At 45.4% G+C, this 21,088-nt stretch overlaps 1 protein-coding gene across 8 annotated transcripts; it reads right to left on the reverse strand.

Annotated features, from left to right (window-relative positions):
* Positions 1-1,321: 1,321 nt before the first annotated feature.
* prrc2a (proline-rich coiled-coil 2A) lies at positions 1,322-19,414 on the reverse strand. Of its 8 annotated transcripts, none has more exons than XM_034704965.1 (17): positions 19,191-19,322; positions 13,929-14,080; positions 12,680-12,857; positions 12,448-12,544; positions 12,240-12,321; positions 12,005-12,148; positions 11,370-11,611; positions 11,019-11,107; positions 10,725-10,876; positions 10,032-10,134; positions 9,706-9,895; positions 9,433-9,525; positions 8,637-9,210; positions 8,224-8,483; positions 7,688-8,009; positions 7,270-7,531; positions 1,322-7,082 (listed from the first exon to the last, which is right to left on the reverse strand). In XM_034704965.1, exons 2-17 carry the CDS (start codon positions 14,041-14,043, stop codon positions 4,049-4,051), a joined length of 5,937 nt encoding a protein of 1,978 aa, XP_034560856.1. In that variant the 5' UTR covers positions 14,044-14,080; positions 19,191-19,322; the 3' UTR covers positions 1,322-4,048. The 8 variants fall into 8 exon arrangements, with proteins under 8 accessions (XP_034560856.1, XP_034560854.1, XP_034560855.1 ...); XM_034704963.1 differs by having other exon boundaries at positions 12,430-12,544; XM_034704964.1 differs by having other exon boundaries at positions 19,009-19,313.
* Positions 19,415-21,088: the final 1,674 nt, after the last annotated feature.

Below are 21,088 nucleotides of genomic sequence, written 5' to 3' on the forward strand. Positions count from 1 at the left end.
GAGATTAACTACCCCTGAACTAAATTTAGATCCTGGTTCCTCCGGTTGAAACGCATGTAGTTCCGGGGTAAAGTTCATGCAGTCGAAAAATGCCTTTAGACTGGGGTGGCAAAACCGGGGCTGTAAACTCTAGCAGGGGTTGTATTAAGTTTGTTTGCACACAAGATGGATAGCATTTTACCCGTAAGAGTTAATGTTCCTTTGTATTTTTTCTCACTTCAAAAAGTAACACAACAGAGCGGCAACATTTGAATCTTCTTATCTTTAATCTTTAAGGACTAAACAAAAGATGCTTGTTCAAAGTCACAAATTAGACTGCTAACAAACAGAAGAGATGTTACACTGAAATTCAGAGGATGGAGCTAGCTGTTGGGTACTTCAGTCCTGCCTCTGATCAGGTAAATACCCAATCAGGGGCTGTTCTCGAAACCGCCTACTATACTAGCAGTACGTACTGATTTGGCCAAAATTCAGTATGTAGTAAGTAGTATGTGAACAAGAGGAAAATCTTTAGTTTGTCAAAACTCCCCAGATGTCTACTGATTCGGGAAAATTTCACAGTACGCATCTGACCAATCTGTCTTGCGTACTGTTTCCCACAATGCACATAGCTCCTTCCGCTTTTTCTTTTCTCTTCTTTTTTTCCATTTTTAGGTGCTGTGAAAATTATTAAATTCCATAAAAACCACTTCTTATAAGTGGATGCTAAAGAAGCAGTTTCTCTCTTAGCTTGGCCGTTGTTAACTTGGAAATTCAGTGATGTCTGGCCCAGCGTACGGCAACACAGATCCAAGAGAACAGTCATACTACATACTAAATTCAAATGCAGAGGGTAGTATGCAGTACCTAGTACCTACTACATTAGTAGGGAGTATGTAGCAGGCCGTTTCGAAAACAGCCAGGGTTTAGGATTTTGGTTTGCCAATCAGTTTAAGGGGGGCTATGGCCACCCCTGGAAACACCCCTGGTCTTCACGAGTTTTAGCTTCTGGTGTTATTTTGTTTCCTTTTATTGATAGACAATACATGGCAATGCCTGTTGTTGTTGTTGCTGCGACTGTTTCACACCGTTGGTACCCAAAGAGAGGGAAGAAATAATTGGTCAGGGCTACTGTTCACATCATAAACAGATAAAGAAATTCTTTATCTTTAAACTGGGAAACCAAAAGCCATGCACATATCTTCACATGATGACTACAATTATGTCAATTATTCATCTAGGTGTGGTAGTGTGAAGCTAGCTTAATGGTATGACTCACAGACACAACCGCAAAACCTTCCCTTTCAATCCACTTCAGAAGAACGAGACACAGTTCACACAGTTTCCATTAAATCAAAAGTAGTTTATTTAACTTTGCCTTCTCTGTATAACTTTATTATAATAAGACACTTCTCTGCTTGTACATTGCTCCCTTGAACTAAAAATGGCAACATTTGTTTGTGGGAATGTAAGTTGGGGTAGACAAAACTTAGATACATACCAATATACATACATGTGTGTATATTACGGTTCCATTAATAAAAACCATAAATGCTAAAAACAGTTTGAACCACTCCAGGTACCTTGGTAATGCTGGAAACATAGTACAATCTCTTGAGTAATTTTCTGGAGTACACTACTTTTGTTTTCTTTTTAACATGGGTACATAAAAGAATGCGCACATCAACATTAAGAGTTAAGGAGGGATGAAGGACTCTTTGAGCCAGTGTTACGTGTACAGCTATCAATGTATAAACCAGTAACAGGCAAGGCAAGCTGCACCCATGGGTGTGTGTTCATGCTTAGAAGTCATAGTGAAAAATAAAATATGTCCAACTTCACTTGCCTGCTGAAGAATGTTTTCTTAAATATTACACACACACACACAAACTGGTGAATTTCTCCACTGCATGTTCTTCACTTGGATTCTGAACATATACACACAGCGGCATGTATATATGTGGATGTATTTAAGAAACGGTAAAATTGTCTTAATGATACTGGTTAAATCAAGTGTGGGCAAACAAGGCAGAAAAAAGTGCTTGCCATTCATGTTAACCCCTCTGGTCCCCACCCCTTCCCCGAGTTATTACACAGACACCAGGAAACACACACACACTCACACACTCACACACACTCGCACACACACGCACACAAGCACGCACGCTCATACACAAATTGTTGAATGCCCTACACACAACATCCCAGAGAAGATCTTCAAACTGTTGTCAGTAAACAAACAAACCCCAACTTACAGCAGTGACAGAATTGGTACAAATCGATTTAGTTCACACTGGATGTTCTTTTTTTCCTCCAAGCTGTGTGCCATTTTCTGCCTTTTTTTTTTTTTTTGTATGATACAAACTATGCTTTACAAGTGTAATCCTACATCAATCCAACATTTCCCCCAAAACTCCAGGTCAGCATCATTTTGTTGCGAGCAGATTCATGGAAACCGTGTGTTCCGCGGAAAAGGTGACTCTTGTCGTCACGCCTTCCAGGATTGTTCTGGATTGAATTTGTGTGGGCTACTCGATCCCCAGCGTGTACTGAAAACCGCCATCCATCCCAAGAACGCACACCTTAAAAAAATACTTCCTCAGACACAGAGCTCTTTGAAGCAGTCCTTTTTAGATGTGAGGTTTCCACGAGAGCACAGAAAGAGAGTAACGGGGTGTGTCGTAGTACAATACTCAGCCTAGCTCTGTACTCTGGGCCCAGACAGAGTACCTGAACTGTTGCATCACATGTAACCTGCCCAAAAACGAACACAAAATAAAAACCAACAAACATGGGTTTTATTTATACTACAAGGAGTGCTTAATAGAACATATTCAATCACCTATTGAAGCCAACAATGACCTACGCTTTCATTTATCTCATATTACCCCATCCAAGACTGATCGTTTCTGAGCTTGTGGTAGGAGAAAAAAGGTGTTTTCAGAGTTGTCGAAATAAAGCCATAAGCTATCATATAGTCTTCATGGGGGAGACAAAACACGAGAAAAGAAGAGTTAAACTATAATCCTTGGGTTGACTTGGATTTCGAGTATACAGAAGTTCTGCAGGTGAAGAAGGATACTACGATGAGGCCGAAGACGCATTAGATTCTTAAAAAAAAAAGGGACAAACTCAACTGATATTAAAATGTTAAGAGGTCAAAAACACTGGAGGAGAAATAAATTCACACCATCTACCTGAACGAGCAGCTGAAACACTGAAATGAAAGACAAATCAATGTAGGTGTAAGTGAGCACTGAGCAGTAGTACTTCATCACAGTAATCAGATGTACTTTAGAGGAGACCAAAGAGTCAGCAGAAGTGGGGAATTTAGTAAAAAGGTGTTTAATAACCTGCTTCTAGAAGAAAAAACAAACACCCCTAACATTTCCCAGAGGCTGAAACTAAACTTACATGAGGCCAAGAAAGACAAAAACAGAAACATCTTATGTTACATTGTTCTCGTTAAAAGATAGAGCTGCACTCATTCCCTTTGTGAGGGAAGTAATGCAGATCTGCACTACTGGATACCACCCAAGGCCAAAGTGTGGTAGAAATATACATATAAATATAAAAATTAGCCCAATCCAAACATTTCCGCCAATTTAATCCCAGATTTTTCAATTTGCGCCCACATGACTGCATGTGTCCATGTGTTTGAAGAGATGTCGTATTTGTGCTTGTAAATGTGAGTGTGTGTGGAGCTCTGTGTAAATATCATCTGTCAAAACCACGTGCACCTCCGTTTGCAGAAACACATGCTTGTCAAATCCAACTGGGAAGAGACTTCGAGGGAAGGAGGGGAGGAAACAGAACGAGAGAGAGAGATTTACATTAACGGACGGTAGAGAGTTGATGGATGCAAAGCAAAGGAGGCGACATGAATGGGGGGGTGGGGGTGGGGGGGCTAAACTGAGTGTGAATACCATCTCCATATACTGTACATTACACTAACATGTTTAGGGATGCCAACAGATAAGCCATGAAATAATTATCAAAAAGGGATTAAGATGGAATAAGGTGGTTTTGATGTAGGTGGGGGTCATCTAAAATGTTCCGTAATATTCCATCACTTCCTATTTTTCGGGGAGGGCCAGTTACCACGCTTATCTCCTCGATTGCCTCCACCTCCATTACCAGGCCCACCAGAGCCACCACCTGCTGGACCTCGAGGACCTCTTCCTCCCCCTCCGCCTCCACCTCCTCCAGCATTGACCCGCCGGTTCTGTCGCTCCATGCCAGGACGCTGGCTCGAGAAGCTTCGCTTATTCGCTGAGGGCTCTTTCCCCGTCATATCTCGCTCACCCGCATTTCCACCTCCTCCTCCCCCTCCTCCCCTTCCCATGTGGTGGGGATGGTGAGAGGAGTACGACTTCCCTCCTCCGCCACCTTCCCTGTCTCTGAACTCTGTGAAGTCGCTGCTCTCTGAAGCAGTCTCCCACTCCTCGTTGGCCTGGTCTGAGTTCTGGTTGGTGAAGTCTGGGGACTTTGCTCCGTGGCTGTGGTGGTGCTGTGGGTGGGGCGGTCCAGTGCTGCCCTGGTTGTAGTGGTGATGGTGGTGGCTGTTTGCGTTGCTGAGATGACCACCACTATTGTTGTTGTTGTTTGTTACTGCGGTATTGTGGTTGGCATTTTGGGCAGTGCCTGTCACTGGAGCAGAGACAGGGGCTCCGTTACTGTCCTGAACTGAATTCAGGGAGGGAGAGGAAGGCCTCCCTCCCCCAATGACCCCTACTCCTCCGTTGATCCGAGCAGCATTCTCTCGCTCCTTCAGTCGCCGGAAGCGGGGTGGCTTGTCCTGCTGATGCTGGGAACGCCCATGACGACGACGTCTAGGTGGTCGCTCAAATCCACCTGGTGGAAACCCACGGTTGGTGGGCAGAGGAAGGGCGTTTGGCCCTCCAGAGTTAGACGTAGGGTTGGTCGAGGCTAGCTGGGTCACAGCTACTCCATTCTCATTGGAGCTTAAAGTGGAAGGAGTTGCAGGGGGCAATGTGGTCTGAGGGGGATTAGAGCCCTGACTCTGAGCTTGATTTGCATCAGCTGTCTTATCTTTCTTCTCTCCTCCATTTCCTCCCCTCCCCAAGTCTTTGGGCCCAGACGTTTGTGGTGGGCCGTGCTGCTTTCGGGTGGAGGTTGATGCCTTGGAGGGCCCACCATGAGAGGCTGAGTTGGATCCAATACGGTGTCCTCCAGATGGTCCTCCAACATTACCACTGCTCCTGTAGATGTTTCCTCCTCCACTCCCTCCGCCCCGCCCCCTTCTTGAGGGCACACCTCTGGGGGTGAACACACGGGCCTGGGAACCTCTGGGTGGTGCAGATGACATTGTGCTGCTGCTAGTAGTGTTTGAGCCATTCTTGGTATTGGGTTTCTGGTTGTCATCTTTGTCTGAGTGACCAAGGTCACTGGCACCACTCTCACTGCCAGTCTCTGAACCCCTCTCCCTCCTCCTCTTGGGGATTTCCTCATACTCTGAACCCTCACTGCGAGTTTCACTTCGGTTCCTGGCCCTGGCTGGGTTATGCTGAGAGCGCTCCTGGCCATGTCTGCCACCGCCTCCCTCGCCTTTGGATTCATGATGGTGGCCACCAGCCACAGATGAGCGGTAATCTCTCCCACTCCTGCCTCCCATTCTTCCCCGACCTCCACCAGTAGGCCCGACAGTGGCTGTATAGGTGCCACGGTATCCACGGCCCCGTCCGTAGAACTCCCCCCCTCGTCCACGACTGGCCCTACCACCTTTGGGGGGAATTCCATGATGGCCTCCTCTTTCAGCAGAACGGTCCCTGTCCCTCCTGGAGGAGGAACCTGATAAACCTGAGGAATTGGTGTCACCGTCTTTTGGCCCTCTACCCCCAGCTCCTCCACCTCCTCCTGCTGATCGTTCTTTGCCTCCGTTCCTGGGTTTGGCTGTCTGAGTCGGCTCGTCTTTAGATGGAGCGGATGTGTTCTGGGAGACAGAGGAGGCTTCCTGCTTGGCTAAGGTGGTTTGGGCCCCATCCTGCTCTTTATCTTTCCCGAAACCTACACTTGTTTTTTCTCCATCAACATCCCCTCCGTCCTTCTTCATCTCTTTCAGCACTGGTTTCTTTATCGGCCCAGCTCTCTTGTTCGCATTGCTGGCTCCTGAATGGTTGGAGGGTTTGTGGTCCATTTGAATGTTGGAGGAGTCATCACCTCCGCGGGAGCTATTTCCACCTCCTGCATTGTTGGCCCTCCTACCATGAGAGGACCCTCCACCCACGTGGCTACTCCCAGGCCGTGGGCCCCACTGGGTCTCTGTCTTGTGCTCCCGACCCCCTCTTTGGTTTGGTTTATGATGGTGATGCTGCTGAGCATGAGCATGACTGCCATGCTGAGAGGAAGGTTGGGCAGCGGTGACAGAGGAATGGGGAGTGTATGCTGGGCCTGTTTTCTCCTGTTTTCCATGGCTGCTGCTGCCAGCATTGCCACTGCTACCTCTTTCACCAGCAGTATGCCCGGCACCAGCTTCCCCCTCTCTCTGAGTTGGGTGATGGTGCTGGGCAGCCTTGACATTTCCGTCATCTCTAGCAGAAGAGGAGGAGGAGGAAGAGCAGGAAGAGGAGAGGGAGGGTTGGTGGATTGGTGGAGAAGCATCAGTCTTCTTAGCATTGGCCTCAGTGACCCTGTCACGGCTGTTCTCTGGCTTGTGGGGGTGGAGATGAAAATGAGACTGCTGAGGGTGGTGGCCATGATGATGGTGGTGATGAGAATTGCTTTCAGAGGGGAGATCTGCACGGCCATTGCGATCGTAGTGAGGGTGTGGAGCCCCCCATATCTGGCCTTGCTGGGATCCTCGTGGAGGTCCTTCGTCTTGGTGGGTAAAACCGTGTGGCTGGTTTCCCCGCTCACCTGCCCTCTGCTGCTGTTGGTGCGGAAGCATTCTTGCACCTTGATCAGGGAAGTTGCTGTAGTTGCCCTGGCCGCTCATGTAGTGATGAGGGTGGTGGCCATCTCCTTGGCTCCCAACTTGAGCGCCAACTGGAGGTGGAGTCTGATTGGATGACCCGGAGTTGGAGCTCGGCTGCTGGATAGGTCCCAATCCACCTTCCCGCATTCGATGTGGAGGAGTGTCGTTCCTAAGATAAAGTATGACAATAAAGTATGAGGGTTGGTCTATTGAACTATGGGTTGATTTTAGCCCAATTGAAAGAAAGATCACAGTATAGGTCCATGGATTTAAGTTTGGTGACTTATTCCTCAGTTTTTTTATTTACTCATAACTTATTAAACCAAAAGAATCCCCCAAATTGACACATGTCATACCTGGGTCCTTTAGCCCCTTCATCTTCCTCCATTGCTTGCTTCTGCCTAAGGGGGGATGTCAGTCCCCTGCCCTCTCCTCCGCCAGGGAATACCTCTGGCCCCCAGGAGAGCTTAGGGTCCATTGGGGGAGTTCCACGGTGAGGGTGCCCTGGATGCTGCTGCTGCTGCTGCTGCTGCTGCTGCTGCTGCTGCTGCTGCTGCTGTCGGTCAAAGGGGTCTGAACCAGATCCTCCTGAATCAGAACGCTCACGCCCTATAAGCCCTGGGGGGTGGGTAAGAATGTTTCAAAAGAATGAGTCAATATCAAATGTCAGTATTGTATTGGTTGGTTACTCTTTCAGGACGAGCAGGGAAATTTTGGATTATCTATCTTTGAGGTATTCCATCAGGTCTCACAGATAATGTCACACAGACTGACCTGATGGGTGCATGCCAGCTGAATAGTAATCCATTGGTGGAGGGCGGCCCTGCATCATACGAGGGTCCATGTAGGGCATCATCATCCAGCGAGGGTCAAAGTTCATTGGCAGTGGTGGAGGTCGAACCATATTGCTGGGCGGATACATGGGTCCGCCCTGCTTTGGTCCAGGCCCCGGCTGTGGTGCTGCACCTGATGAAGGACCCTGTGGAGCCTGGGGCTGGGGGGAAAGCTGGCTTTGTGATGCCTGGCTGTGCTGCTGCTGCTGCTGCTGTTGTTGTTGTTGTTGCTGCCATTGCTGCTGCTGCTTCAGGAGCTGCTCCTAAAGAACAAAAGTTCAAACAGAAAACTGAAGACTCTTGTGTTTCCATTACAGATGAACAGATGTTTTTGTATCTACACCAGTTACCATAGCTACATACAGTAGAGCTGCTTTTTGTAAAGTGCTAATAATTCAAAATGCATTTACTATCCAAGCAATATCAGTACTTCACAAACAACACACAGGTACATAACAGTTACATTCAAATCCTTACCTGCTGCTGCCTCTGAAATCGAGGCGGAAGAGATTTCTGGTACTTGGAGTAACCCTGGCCAGGAGGACCACCAGCTTGACGACCAGCCCCCCCTCCGATATTTTCAATTTTCACAGGGTCCACTCCTCTCTCCCCTCCACTGCCTGCACGAACATGTGGACCTCCTAAGGTCTCTTCTTTATTCTCTCCTGGTACAGGTACGTCCAGCGGTGCCGGCTGCTGTGGCTGTGACATTGCTGGCTGGGGACATGGCTGGACATCTGAACCAAGAATGTAGGGATAAAGAAATGAGGCAAGGGCTATTATCAAGACGTCATACTTTACATTTTTTTATTAAAAGCATCAGATCTAAAGCAAATTAAATCACATCCAAATGTTTCAGATCCTTATCACTTTACACATAAATGATTTACCTGCACTGGAGTCATAGCTGCTATTGCTGCTGGCCCGCTGTCGTTCACCAACTCCAGGACTAGGCCCTGTTTGGACAGCCAGCAATGGTGGCTCTTCTGGGTCAACACAGGGAGATGAAGGCTGACTGATGTTGGGAGAGGAGGCTGAAACAGACGGAGTAGGGCTACCTGCGGTGGCAACTGTAGAGTTTCCATCAAGGCTGGGGGTTTTACTGCCACTACCTCCTACGCTGCTGCCCTGCTGCTGCTGCTGCTTTTCATCCAGCCTCTTCAGCTTCTCGGCACAGGCTGCTCGTCTCTCTTCCTCCATCCTGCGCTCTTCTTCCTCTCTGCGTCGACGGGCTCGCTCCACAGCAGCTGAAATTTCAGTGGAGGACTGCTTCCTGCGCTGCCGCCAAGTCTCGTCCTCATCTTCTCCAGGGGCTCCAGGGGCTCCAGGTGCTCCAGGGGCTCCTGGGGCTCCAGGGGCCAGCAGGCCAGGCTGCGGAGGAGGAGTAGGCCCTCCTGCTGCTGGCTGTTGCTGGTTGGGAACCGGTTTCCCTGGGCGTGCAGCACCCTGGTTGTGGGGCCGTTCCTGAACAGTTAGAATGTATATGATGCTCTACGCAGTTCTCATCAGGTAACATCACATTTAAGAGTTGAAAATATATTCTACAGATGACCACATGAACAGTAACTGAACTCAAAAGGAAAAAAGCGAAATTAAAACTAAAGATGACTTCTTCATTCGACCTTTAGGCGGCGATGACATAATGATAGAAATGAGTTGTCTATGAGGCCCTGTACGGATGTCTACCTGTCGGTAAAAGGAGTAAGGCCCTTGTCCAAGGAGCGGCCCTGGTGGGGGGGAGGGCTGCTCCCGGGGACCACCCAATCCAGGCCTGCGCCCCTATATACAGGCAGACACAGTTAGCCATACCCCATCCCAATTACCTACACTGACAAAAACAGAAACACACTAACATCTCTGCCCACAAATAAGATTCTTCAGGAGTTTCCTGCTCTGTTTTGAGCTACAGTACAACCTGTCCAGGCTACACCTTGCTGCTGAAAAGCATTTTGCTGCTACCTGGTAATTGGATGGTGCTCCTTGAGCCCCCCAGCCAGCGCCTCCCTCCTCGGCCCATCCTGGCTTGCTGGAGGGGGGTTGGGGGCCGTTGTCAGCAGTAATGGGAGGTGTGTGGCGTGCGTCTCCAACACTGTCCGAGGCTCGGGTGCGAGAGGTTGCAGGGGGGGCATCCTGGGACCTCTGTTGCTCACTAAGAACAAGACAAATATGAACAATTTCAAAACTAATTATGATATTTTTGTTAAGTCTGGTCATACTCAGGTAAAACGGAAAGTGATAAAGTTTTTATACAGACATATATATATTTATGTTACTTTTTCACATACTGTGTGTCATTGATGCTTTCGGTTCTCTCCTCTTCCCCTTCCTCTTCTCCTTCATCATCACTGAACTTCAATTTGGCGGAGTAATCAATCTCCTCATGAGCTCCTTTGAAGGAAACAAGACATGAACAAATGGTCATGCTCTGACTGCAACACATCTGCTCAGTTCAGCCAGATATCCACTTATACTATAAGGCATGAACCACTTTGTTATCACATTCTTTATCATAAACAGAGAACCTTAATGTGGCTGAATACTCTCATGTGCATCCAAAACAACAATTAAGTTTCTGCAGTGCTAGCTCAGAAGTGCTAACCTATCTAAAAATGAATATTTCATATGTATAATTCTTGATTTTTTTATTACTTCACACAGACAAACACTAGTGATCTTGAAGATCTGCAAATGATACAATCCCATTATTTGGTCAAAAGCTCATTTTTCAGAGTTCTGTTATGTGCTTTGAATGTAACATAAGAATTATTCCATGTACAAAACTAAGTGCTTAAAAAAGACAATAAGTGCATTAACATATTTCTGAATTGTTTCAAACTTTAAAAGACTGAATTTGTATTTCTGTGTTTTCATCAATGTTTATCTACAATGTGACATCAAGCCGTTATCTCCCAGCTTTCAGCCAATTCTATGTACAACCTCATTTACTTTTATATTTCTGATTAAGCTTCATTTTTTACCTGCCCAGCCCTCGTCTCCGTCATGGTCCAGCTCGTCGAGCTCCTTTAGGTCATCCTGCTTCAGGATAGAGGGACGCTTCACCATCTCTCCCCCTGCGTCACGTGGTCCGCCTTGGGGCCTGCCATCAGGTCCACCCTGGCCACGAGAGAACCTGAAAGAGGGGATGAGGTTGTTTGTGAGATTTGATATAAACAATCACAGATGAGTTTGATGCCTACTGAAATATCTGGTGAACAAAGTGCCACTAAGTAACCCAAAACTAGTTTTACAAATAATTAAGGGAAGATGCATACCTTGGAGGGGGCCCTTCCCCAGGTGCCGGGTACCTGTATGGCCCCTGAGGGCCATAGGGGGCCGGGAAGGGCAGGTAGGGAGGATACATCTATAAAGAAAGGATAAAGATCAAATCATATTTTTAACATAAGAGCTCTGTGAAGAGGGCTAGTGGTAGTCTACAGCATTATTTGACCAAGATGCTCATCAACATAAAGAGATGATAAGAAAATGACAAGAGAGTTAAGTGACAATTATACGATCCATTTGTACTTTGATTCAAATCAAAGCACCACTGATAAAATATATAACACGAAAAAATGTATTATTATTTCCGCTCATCAAACTTAAGAAAAAACAAGAGAACTTACAAAGGGAGGTATGATCCCTCGGTACTGGGGGAACCCGGGTCCCACAGGGGGCTGGGGCAGGGGCAAGGCAGGGCTGCCTGCAGGAGGGTTTCTAGGTGGCCCATGGGACTGAGAGTTCGGAGGGGGGACCCCAGCTGCCCCATCCATCACCAGAACTCCACCAGCGCCACCCTCCGCTGCCCCCTCCCCAGACAAGGTGGGCGCCAGGGCTCGGCCCCCACCGTCCCGCCAACTTGTGACGTCTGCGGACAGAAAAACAGGAAAGGACGATGTGGTCACTGTGGTGGTTTTATGGGCTTTAATGGAATAAGATCAGAGACACCAAGCCATAAATTTAGAGATATAACACATACAGGTCTTTTAAAAAGAACCATGTCTTGCGTACTAATTCGGTTTGGTGTTAGCAAACACAGAACACCAAAATAGATGAAGGAACCAATTATTTTTTTACAGAATTATTATTTTGATGTGCATTTGTAACAATAATTAAAGAAATTTCATATTAATTGAAGGAAAAAGCTTATCTTGCATAGTTGCAGTATTTTATTATCATCATTGCCAAAATCAAGCTTGAGAAATAGGTTTTCACACAAACACAGATTTAACTAAGCAACTGTTTGATCATTATTACTCACTCTGGGGGCGGAGGCTTGGTCCTGGCCCATACCACTGATCTGCAGTGCCCTGTTCTTTGCCAGCTTTGTCCTGTTCGCCAGCCGCCTGCAGGGTGGGAAATTCCTCTCGAGAGAATGGCGACGGTAGGTTTGATCCCTTTCCACCTGCAGAGAGAGAACACGAGGAGAATTTTCTTTTAGGGAATGTAACGAAAAGCTTGTTCCAGATAAAAGCCTGATACAAAGTAAGACTCACCATCCCCTTGTGTTCCAAGTGTAACACTGGCCTGCGCCCAGGACCTTGCCCCTACGGCCTGGGTTGAAGCTGGGGCCGGAGGCTTGGGGAAGGTGCAGGCACACAGAGATACATAGTAAATGATACCATTGTGGGAAACACAAATATCCATGCACATTGTTAAAGAAGAATATACAGTTTGAATTCTTACAACTGGGTCTGTGTGTACCTCTGAAGCTTGCGGGGTTCTCGGGCGGGTCGGTGCAGGTGTCGGTGAAGCCGCAGGCGGCTGCGATTCCGGCTGCGGTGCTGACGATGCATCGGTACTAAGAGAGGGGGGAAAAGTAACAAGTGTGAGGCATGAGATAAAATTACTTCAGCTCTTTCCTACCTATCATCAGAGTAAATTAAAAATGAAAACAAAGGTTGATCTGAGTGTTTGCTGAAGTAGGCTTGCTGACCTCTTTGGGTCTGCTTGTTCCTGTTTGCTTGCCCATCCTGTGCCGTCTTTGGGAACGAGCGAGACGTTGGGATCGTTGCCTTTGTTCTCTGCCTTCAGACTCGGCAGGTTGGCAGGAGGTGGCATACGCCGTGCGGAGGCAACTTTACCAAGAGACTGCAGGCCATGGCGGGGGGGAACTGATATGGAGAAGAAAAAAAGGAGGTCATTAGCACAGATGGACCACTGAAACTTGACACCAATCAAATCTACTGTGGGCAAGGAGGAGTCGATGACAGGAATGGCTTCTGGCGCTTGCCTTGCCAGATATGCAATTAGGATGCTGAACATCCAACGAGAATACAGGCTCAGTAGTTACAGTCTGATGATTTATATGGATGTGGATTGGAAAAAAAAAAGCTTCAAGACCTTATTAAAAACCTTCAGCAAACCCACTTAAATTACAGTTCATGGAGTCCTATCAGGATATTGATGCTCAAAGAAGCGTGGAAAAGCCTTCCGGTTCTGCAAAAAGAAGCTATGCTGAATATCAATCCCTCATTTGTTGCCTTGAGGCTGAGAGAAACCACAGCAGTGCATGGCTTCACTATGTAGGAAGGGGAAGTCTGTAGTTTGCACAACGAGGACAGCTGCTTGGATCTAGTGAGGAGCTTCTGAATAAAACATTGACTAGGGACTCAGCGCAGAAGTCAAACAGCGTCCACAAGCAAGCCTCTGTCTGGGGGTCAGGCTCTGTGGCTCCAAGGCTCAGCTGACACGCTGCAGCTCAAGAGCTGTGTGTGCACCCTCCAGGACAGGCATGATCTCCTTCTTTATTTCTACAGTTGTGACACATTCTGTTGGAGGTGGGAGTAAAGTCCTGTAAATAAGGATAGTAAATATCCCTGAACAGCAAAGCCAGGTTGGCAGGCAGCTGAGAGATGCAGTATATATTTCACTACTATATTGGAAATGAGCACCAAAGCTTTTAGGGAGACAGTGGGCTGCTGCATCAGAGTTGCAGTGCTTGGCATCAGCAACAAAACAGCACTGCCAGGCATTATTAATTACAACAACAACTGGTGAATCTGAATGTAACACTACAGGTATGTTCAATTACCAAACAAGCAGCACATCATTAGAGGCAAAACAATACCATCAGACACAGTTCCCTCAGTAGAAAGACAAGAAGGCCATCTTTTTGAAAGCGTCACACTGAATGTACGTTATGTTGTGATGATTACAGCTTCCCTGGGACCAAAAATACTCACCAACAGGCTTTTGTGTTTCAAGGCTCTTTCCTTTGTATGTATCAAACAGGTTGAGAGACGCATACTTGGTTTTGCCTTCCTTCCCCTTTGCAGTTTGCCCAGAACGCTCTGACATTGCGCTGTCCGCTCATTGAGTATGGTGAGCCCTGAGACTGGAGAGAGAGGAGAAAGAGGAGAGAGAGGAGAGAGAGAGAGAGAGAGAGAGAGAGAGAGAGAGAGAGGAGAACAAAAAAAAGAAGAGATTTGACACCTGGTTTTCACAGAAGTGAGAGTGAAAGTGTTGACTGTATACGCATGTATTAACTCACATTAACATAAATAAACTGTCACCGAAATCAAAACTCCCCAAAAGAAAGGATGGTGGCGACTCTGTGGGGTGTGAATGAAATACTCTTACTTCTTGTGTCGTGCAGCCTCACTTTGAACCGGCATACCAAATCTGTGTTCCCACTCATGAGACTAAATGCCAATCCACACATCAACAACATGTCAAGCTTTTCTTACGAAATGTTTGTCCTCTTTCTTGCTGAAGAAATATTCTCCCATTACAACAAATAACCGATTCATAACCTCTGGAGTAAATTTCTGCCCCGTGGGCTGTCAGCTATACAACAGAAAATGCCCTGTTTCTATCATCGACTGAATAAATAATGGACGTAGTATCCATGACGTCACCCGTCTGTTTCTGAAGCGCTGTTTTGAAGCCATATTGGACATGCAGACTACACTGGTTTTTGAACTAGACTGTAAACGTGTTTATTTCTGCTGTAAAGATTGTCTTTTTTGAATTGGTGTGTATGTTGTTTCCGGTACTTCGGGAGCTAGCCTCAAATGGACACTCAAGGAACTGCAGTTTTTAACACTCCCGCATTGGCTTCAATTCACATAACCGCGGCAGTAAGTGGCATGAAGTAAGACCACTGCTATTTATTTTCATATTCATCGTGGGGGTGGAGCATATGACGTTCTGAATCTGGCCTCTACTTCACGAGACATCAAGACGACTGGCAGGCCATTGAGGACCGGCATATGCCAGCGGCGCCCTAGTGGCAGGCTATCAGCCATACCATACGCAGCAACCTACGGACACATGCTCTAGAATACTTTTTAATCTCTCTGTCACTTCAGCTCCAAATCTTTGACAATGGTCATCTCAACTGTCGTCGTTACTTTTTGTGTCTCTCAGTAATGTGGCTGAGCGATGGTGCAGCCGATGTGCTGTCATGTTGGAAGTGTTTCCATTAGGCGAGAGTTTGTAACATTGTTTAGGGATTACCACGCTGCAGACCAAGCGGCAACCTCCGGTCTAAAAATATGAGTCAATGCGGAAGTGTTAAAAGCTGCAGTTCATCGGGGATCCGCTTGAGGCTGGCTCCTTAAGTACCGGAAGTCACATACACATGAATGGGGAAAAGACAATGTTTGCAGCATTAATAAACATGTTTACAGCCTGGTACAAAAGATGAGTGTAGTCTGAATAGCTAGTTTCTCGACGTCCTCTCACTGTGAGGGGGGTGAATTTTTTTCTAATTCGGCAATTTCGAAGATATTGAGATTACCAGTCTCCCAATGAGAGGCACAGCTGCCTGTGGGAACACTGCAGCTGTTGGCTAGGAGGCTCAAAGCCCGCCTCTTTACGTCACACTGGCTCGACAGCAGCAATATGGCTGCCGCAGCCGATTGGTCTCAAAACAGCTCTTCAGAAACAGATGGGTGACGTCACGGATACTACGTCCATATTTTTTACAGTCTATGCTGCAGACTTGTGTTGCATCCCTATTTGTTATACACCTGAGTTTACTTGTTTGTCTATTGCTAAACTGTCTTGATGCTGTAGTTCTCAATGTGGTGTGTCAGGGTTACACCTGGTTTATTTTTCTGCGTTGTGTTGACGCCATAAGTCTGCATAGCTCTCTTTTGACGAAGAAGCCTGACGTGCACCTCCTCCAAAATGTAATTACGTGCTGAAACAAAGAGGAGTGCAAGCCCTATGATTGGTCAACGAGACGGAATATTATTTCCTGCATTTACAGCTCTTACGGAATCACCGTACAGCGGCCCTACAGCGGCCTTACATTTCATCTCCTCTTTAATCTTCTGTGTCATCATTGTCGTATGATCAACAGCAACATGTACCAGCTCGGAGTCAAGGTAGAAGAATAAACCAACCTTTATTGTTGCAGATGCATCAACTGTATGCAGAGCTCAACTGAATAACTTCTACTATGAGAGGTGATCATGTTCTGGGGTTCTTGAAGTGTCCTTTTTCATGGTTTACTGCACATCTAGAAATGTTATATGTTTTAAAAACCTCATCACAGGAAAGACATGGGTGGAAAAAAATGAACCATGGTTTCCATGGCAACACATAATAAATTATATTCCTCTATGCCTTGCCTTGAGACTGGGTTGGCTCCATGGCAACAGCTGGGCCTTTAGCTTGAACTCATTTTACTGCACATCAATAAAACACACAGCACTGACATCTGTCCAGTTCAGAGTGACAAGATCGTCTCCAACAGGTTCAACTTGTGCCCACTAGAAGCAGATTGCCATGCGTTATCACGCCAAAAACAACACTAGTTATTCCATAGTGCATTGTAGAAACAATGCAAGGCGGTCCTGACTGCCAATTAGGGATGCACCGAAAATTTGTCCACCAAAAATTTCAGCCGAAAATTGCCGAGAAGTGCATTTTCGGTTTTCGGTCGAAAGACTTTTAACACCGAAACAACACGGCCGAAAAAGAATGTTATTATCACGCAAGCAAAAATCGCGGGCAGTACTCGCTTGTCTAGATAAGGGACAACATGTCCGTTATTCCTTTAATTGCAGCACTAAAGCGTCTAGGAAGGAGAAGAAGAACAGAGCGCAGAAAAGAGGACGTGTGTTCAAACTGCTATACTAACTAGCTTCAAGTGTCTGCTAATAAATGGCCTAGAAAATGCCTGTGCAACACAAACAGAAAATGCATGGCTTAAGGCTGATTTATACTTCTGCGTTGAATCAACGGCAAAGCCTACGTTGGAGGTCCTCGTAGCCCCTGTACTTACGCAGAGGCCTACGCACTTAGCTGACATGTACCTCCTCCAAAATGTAACTACCTGTAGAATCGACACAGACTGGAAACCCTGTGATTGGTCCACTCGGCGGCATTGTATTTACTGCATTTACAGCACATCCGGGATCCCCGCTCATCGGCCGTATATTTCATCTCCTCCTTTCTATTCCTGTAATCATGTCTGTATGATAAACAGCAACATGTATCAGCTGTAGATTAACAGAACAAGCCGTGAATCTCTGTGGAAAAGTAAACGGAGATTATAGGCCACCAGCTATCAGAGAGACCGCACTGCCCTCAAGTGTTTCGGTGGAGGATTGCTGCACGACACGGACACATCGACGCAGAAGTATGTGGTGCTCATGTCCGCGTCAGCCCCTGCTGTGTGGGGGCAATGCAGAAGTATAAATCAGCCTTTAATCTCAAATCCAAGGAGTGAAATGTTACAACGGTCCCGGTGTCCCTACTAATAATTGGCATAATAATTTATTTCGTTGTTTCAGTTTTCGGCCTGGGTTTCCTCATTTTCGGTTTTCAGTTTCGGCCAAGAATTTTCATTTCTGTGCATCCCTACCACACATGCTTTGGAGAACAACTTGAGAGCTAAATAAATTCACAAAATAACTTTACAACACTGATCTATGTACAGTTTAAAACTGAAGCTGTGACAGTTCTACCAGTTCACAGTGTACCTACATTACAAGTGTGCAAGGTTCACAGCAGCAGCATGATGAGCAACAAGACAACGTGTTGCAAAAAATAACAGTTTATAAACAAACTATCATAAAAATGCAACAACAGTCTAATATAAAGCAAAGAACAGATCATTCTTATGACTAATGTCTGAAAACACTCATCCCTGCAAAAATAAAACACCACAAATGTTTCCACAGATGAAACACCGAGCAGCAGTGAAGCACCGTGCCTCACCAGCCAGATGAGATTAGAAAATTAGGTCGTGGGATGGCTGGTCAACTGCATGTTGTATGGGGATTAACAGGGGCCAGCAGCAAGCCAGACCTGCAGCAAGAGGCCTTGGGAAGCTAAAGCTAACAATAACCACTGACTGTTCAAGCTAAACATCCATCTGAGGGCAAAATCCCCCACAAGATCTGACACTATCACAACAAACGTCATGCAATGCTTCATCCACAAGCTGCAGGAGCACATTACACCTTTAATGCAGAGCTAGCAGGCGTTAGCTGGCTCACACAGGGCCCAGTGTTGGCGTTGGGAGGGGGACTGCGTTCATGTTTCATAATGCATTTTCAACACCTTGCGGTAACATTAGCTTCTTGCTCTTGAACTCAGCGAGGTGCGAGATTCTGGACTACACGCCGACGCTGCGACTTGGTGGTTTCCCATTAAACGCGACTGCTTATCTGTGGTTTATAAAGGCCACAATGCAGCGCATAAAAAAAGCATTTTATTAGAAACAACAAAACAAAATGGCGGCGGAAACAGGCCCCGTCCATATCAAAGGCTGGGTACCAAACCTCCCCAAGAAGAAGCTAACCTGCCATCACATAGCTCATATTTAGAAACACAGAAAGTGAAGACCATTTTAACTACACTGAAAACATAAATAAGCAAACAAATGAACAGAAGTTTCATTAACGACACTTTCAGACACTAGCTAACCCACAAGCTTCGTTATATTCAAGGCGAACATCCTGTGCTAACCGCTCACTGTCAAATGTTGAGTCTTAAGTGTGCCAAAAACGACCAAGTTTTGTTAGAGTGTTTGATTATAAAATTGATTCATGTTTGGTTATTCATACAACAGTTAATCCTTTCATGTGATACAGTCCTACTATGGAGCTACACATTAGCTAGCTAGCAACAACAACCAAGTCACTGTGTCTTTACGAGAGAAAAAAACACGAGTGCCCCTCTACAAAACGTCCTTTAGAGTAAGTTTGTACGTTATCCAAAGAGAGTAGTGATCATTTCTTTCAAAACAACAATTTCAGAGTCTGTGTTTGCATTAAAACGTGCACATTTCCCCCATCCACTGACCTGGTCTTGTCCCGACTTGTCTCGAGGTTGTATCGTAGAATGAGGTTAGCTTTGCTATCACGTAGCTTTCTAACAACTGACCCAGCTAGCTAAGCAGCGTTATCCTGCTGCATACTCAAACACACAGCGCTCGATCTAACGCAGGGACCAGGGTGAAGGATAAAAGAGGGTGTTTTGCTTACTTGCACTCCTTTCTTTTATTATCCAAAAAATAAATGAAAAGGGGGAAAAGAAAATTGTGATACAGGACTCGATCCGTCACATAAAGAGCCGTCAACGGCTACTGGGTAATATCGTGAGATGGAAGCCGTTTGGGATTTCAGGGGGCAGAAAAAAATGAGACTTTAAAAATATAGAAATAACAATGATTTACTTCCATGTTTGTCTACGGAAGAGGATTAGGGCCACTGCAAAAAAAATAAAAAATTAAGATCAACATTTTTCTTTATTATTATTATTCTGAGAAAAAAAACTCTGGCTTTAATCTCAGAACTCTGACCTTTTTCTCAGAATATTAATAATAAAAAAAAGAAGAATGCTGAGATTAAAGTCAGAATTCTAAGATTAAAGTCAGATTTTTCTCAGAATTTCTGACTTTTCTCAGAATATACTGACTTTAATCTACTTCTGACATTCTTCTCAGAATTCTGACTTTATTCACATAATTCTGACTTTATTCTCAGAATTCTGACTTCAAACTCAGAATTCTGACATTCTTCTCAGAATTCTGACTTTAATCTCAGATTTCTTACTTTAATCTCAGAATTCTGACTTCAATCTCAGAATTCTGACTTTCTTGTCAGAATTATGACTTTAATCTCAGGCTAAGACTTTTTTTCAGTGGCTCTAATCCTACATAAGAGGATTAGGGCCAAAAAAAATTAAGGTCAACATTTTTCTTTATTATTATTATTCTAAGAAAAAAATTCTGTCTTTAATCTCAGAATTCTGACCTTTTCCTCAGAATATTAATATTAATAAAAAAGAAGAATATTAAGATTAAAGTCAGACTTTTCTCAGAATACTTACTTTAAACTCAGAATTCTGACATTATTCTCAGAATTCTGACTTTAATCACAGAATTCTGACTTTCTTGTCAGTATTTTGACTTCAATCTCAGAATTCTTACTTTAATCTAGGAGCTATGACTTTTTTCCAGTGGCTCTAATCCTACGGAAGAGGATTAGGGCCAAAAAGAAATCAAGGTCAACATTTTATTTTTTAATATTATTATTCTGAGAAAAAAGTCAGAATTCTGAGATTAAGTCAGAATTATTGGATTAAAGTTGGAATTCTGAGATTAAAGTCAGGATTCTGAGAAAAAAAGTCAGAATTCTGACTTTATAAAAATAATTTTACCTAATTTTTTTTCTTCAACGGCCCTAATCCTCTACTATATTTGTCCAAGTTTACGTTTGAACCATAGTCCTTTCTGGAGTCCCTGAGCTCCCTTGTCTCATAGGTTCCTCTGGATCTCTGTCGTACTTTTAAGATATGGCTTCAAACTTTCCTTTATGATAAAGCTTATAGTTAGAGCTGGATCAGGCTTGGCCCAGCTCTTAGTTATGCTGCATAGGCTTAGACTGCCGGGGGATCTGGCACACTTGGATCCCCTCTCTCTCCCTGTCCCATTAAAGTTCCTAACCATAGACCTTTCTGGAGTCCCTGAGCTCCCTTGTCTCGTAGGTTCCTCTGGATCTCTGCTGCTGTGGACGTGCCAGACTCCAGCTGCTACAACAACTACTATCCGTCTCACCACTATCATCTCTCTTTCTCTTCATCTCCCTCTATCCTTCTCTCCAACCCCAACACAGTGACAGCAGATGTGTGTCTAACATGAGTCTGGTCCTGCTGGAGGTTTCTGCCTGTTAAAGGAAGTTTGTCCTTGCCACTGTAACTTGCTAAATGCTGCAATGTGCTCTGCTCATGGTGGATTAAGATGAGATCAAACTGAGTCCTGTCTGTGAGATGGGACTGGATCATATCCTGTCTTGATGTTGGGTCTTTGTTAATAACAGAAGATAGAGTACGGTCTAGACCTGCTCAGTTTGGAAAGAGTCTTCAGATAACGTTTGTTGTG

This window comes from Notolabrus celidotus, chromosome 16 (assembly GCF_009762535.1).
Source record: "Notolabrus celidotus isolate fNotCel1 chromosome 16, fNotCel1.pri, whole genome shotgun sequence".
Classification (NCBI taxonomy): domain Eukaryota; kingdom Metazoa; phylum Chordata; class Actinopteri; order Labriformes; family Labridae; genus Notolabrus; species Notolabrus celidotus.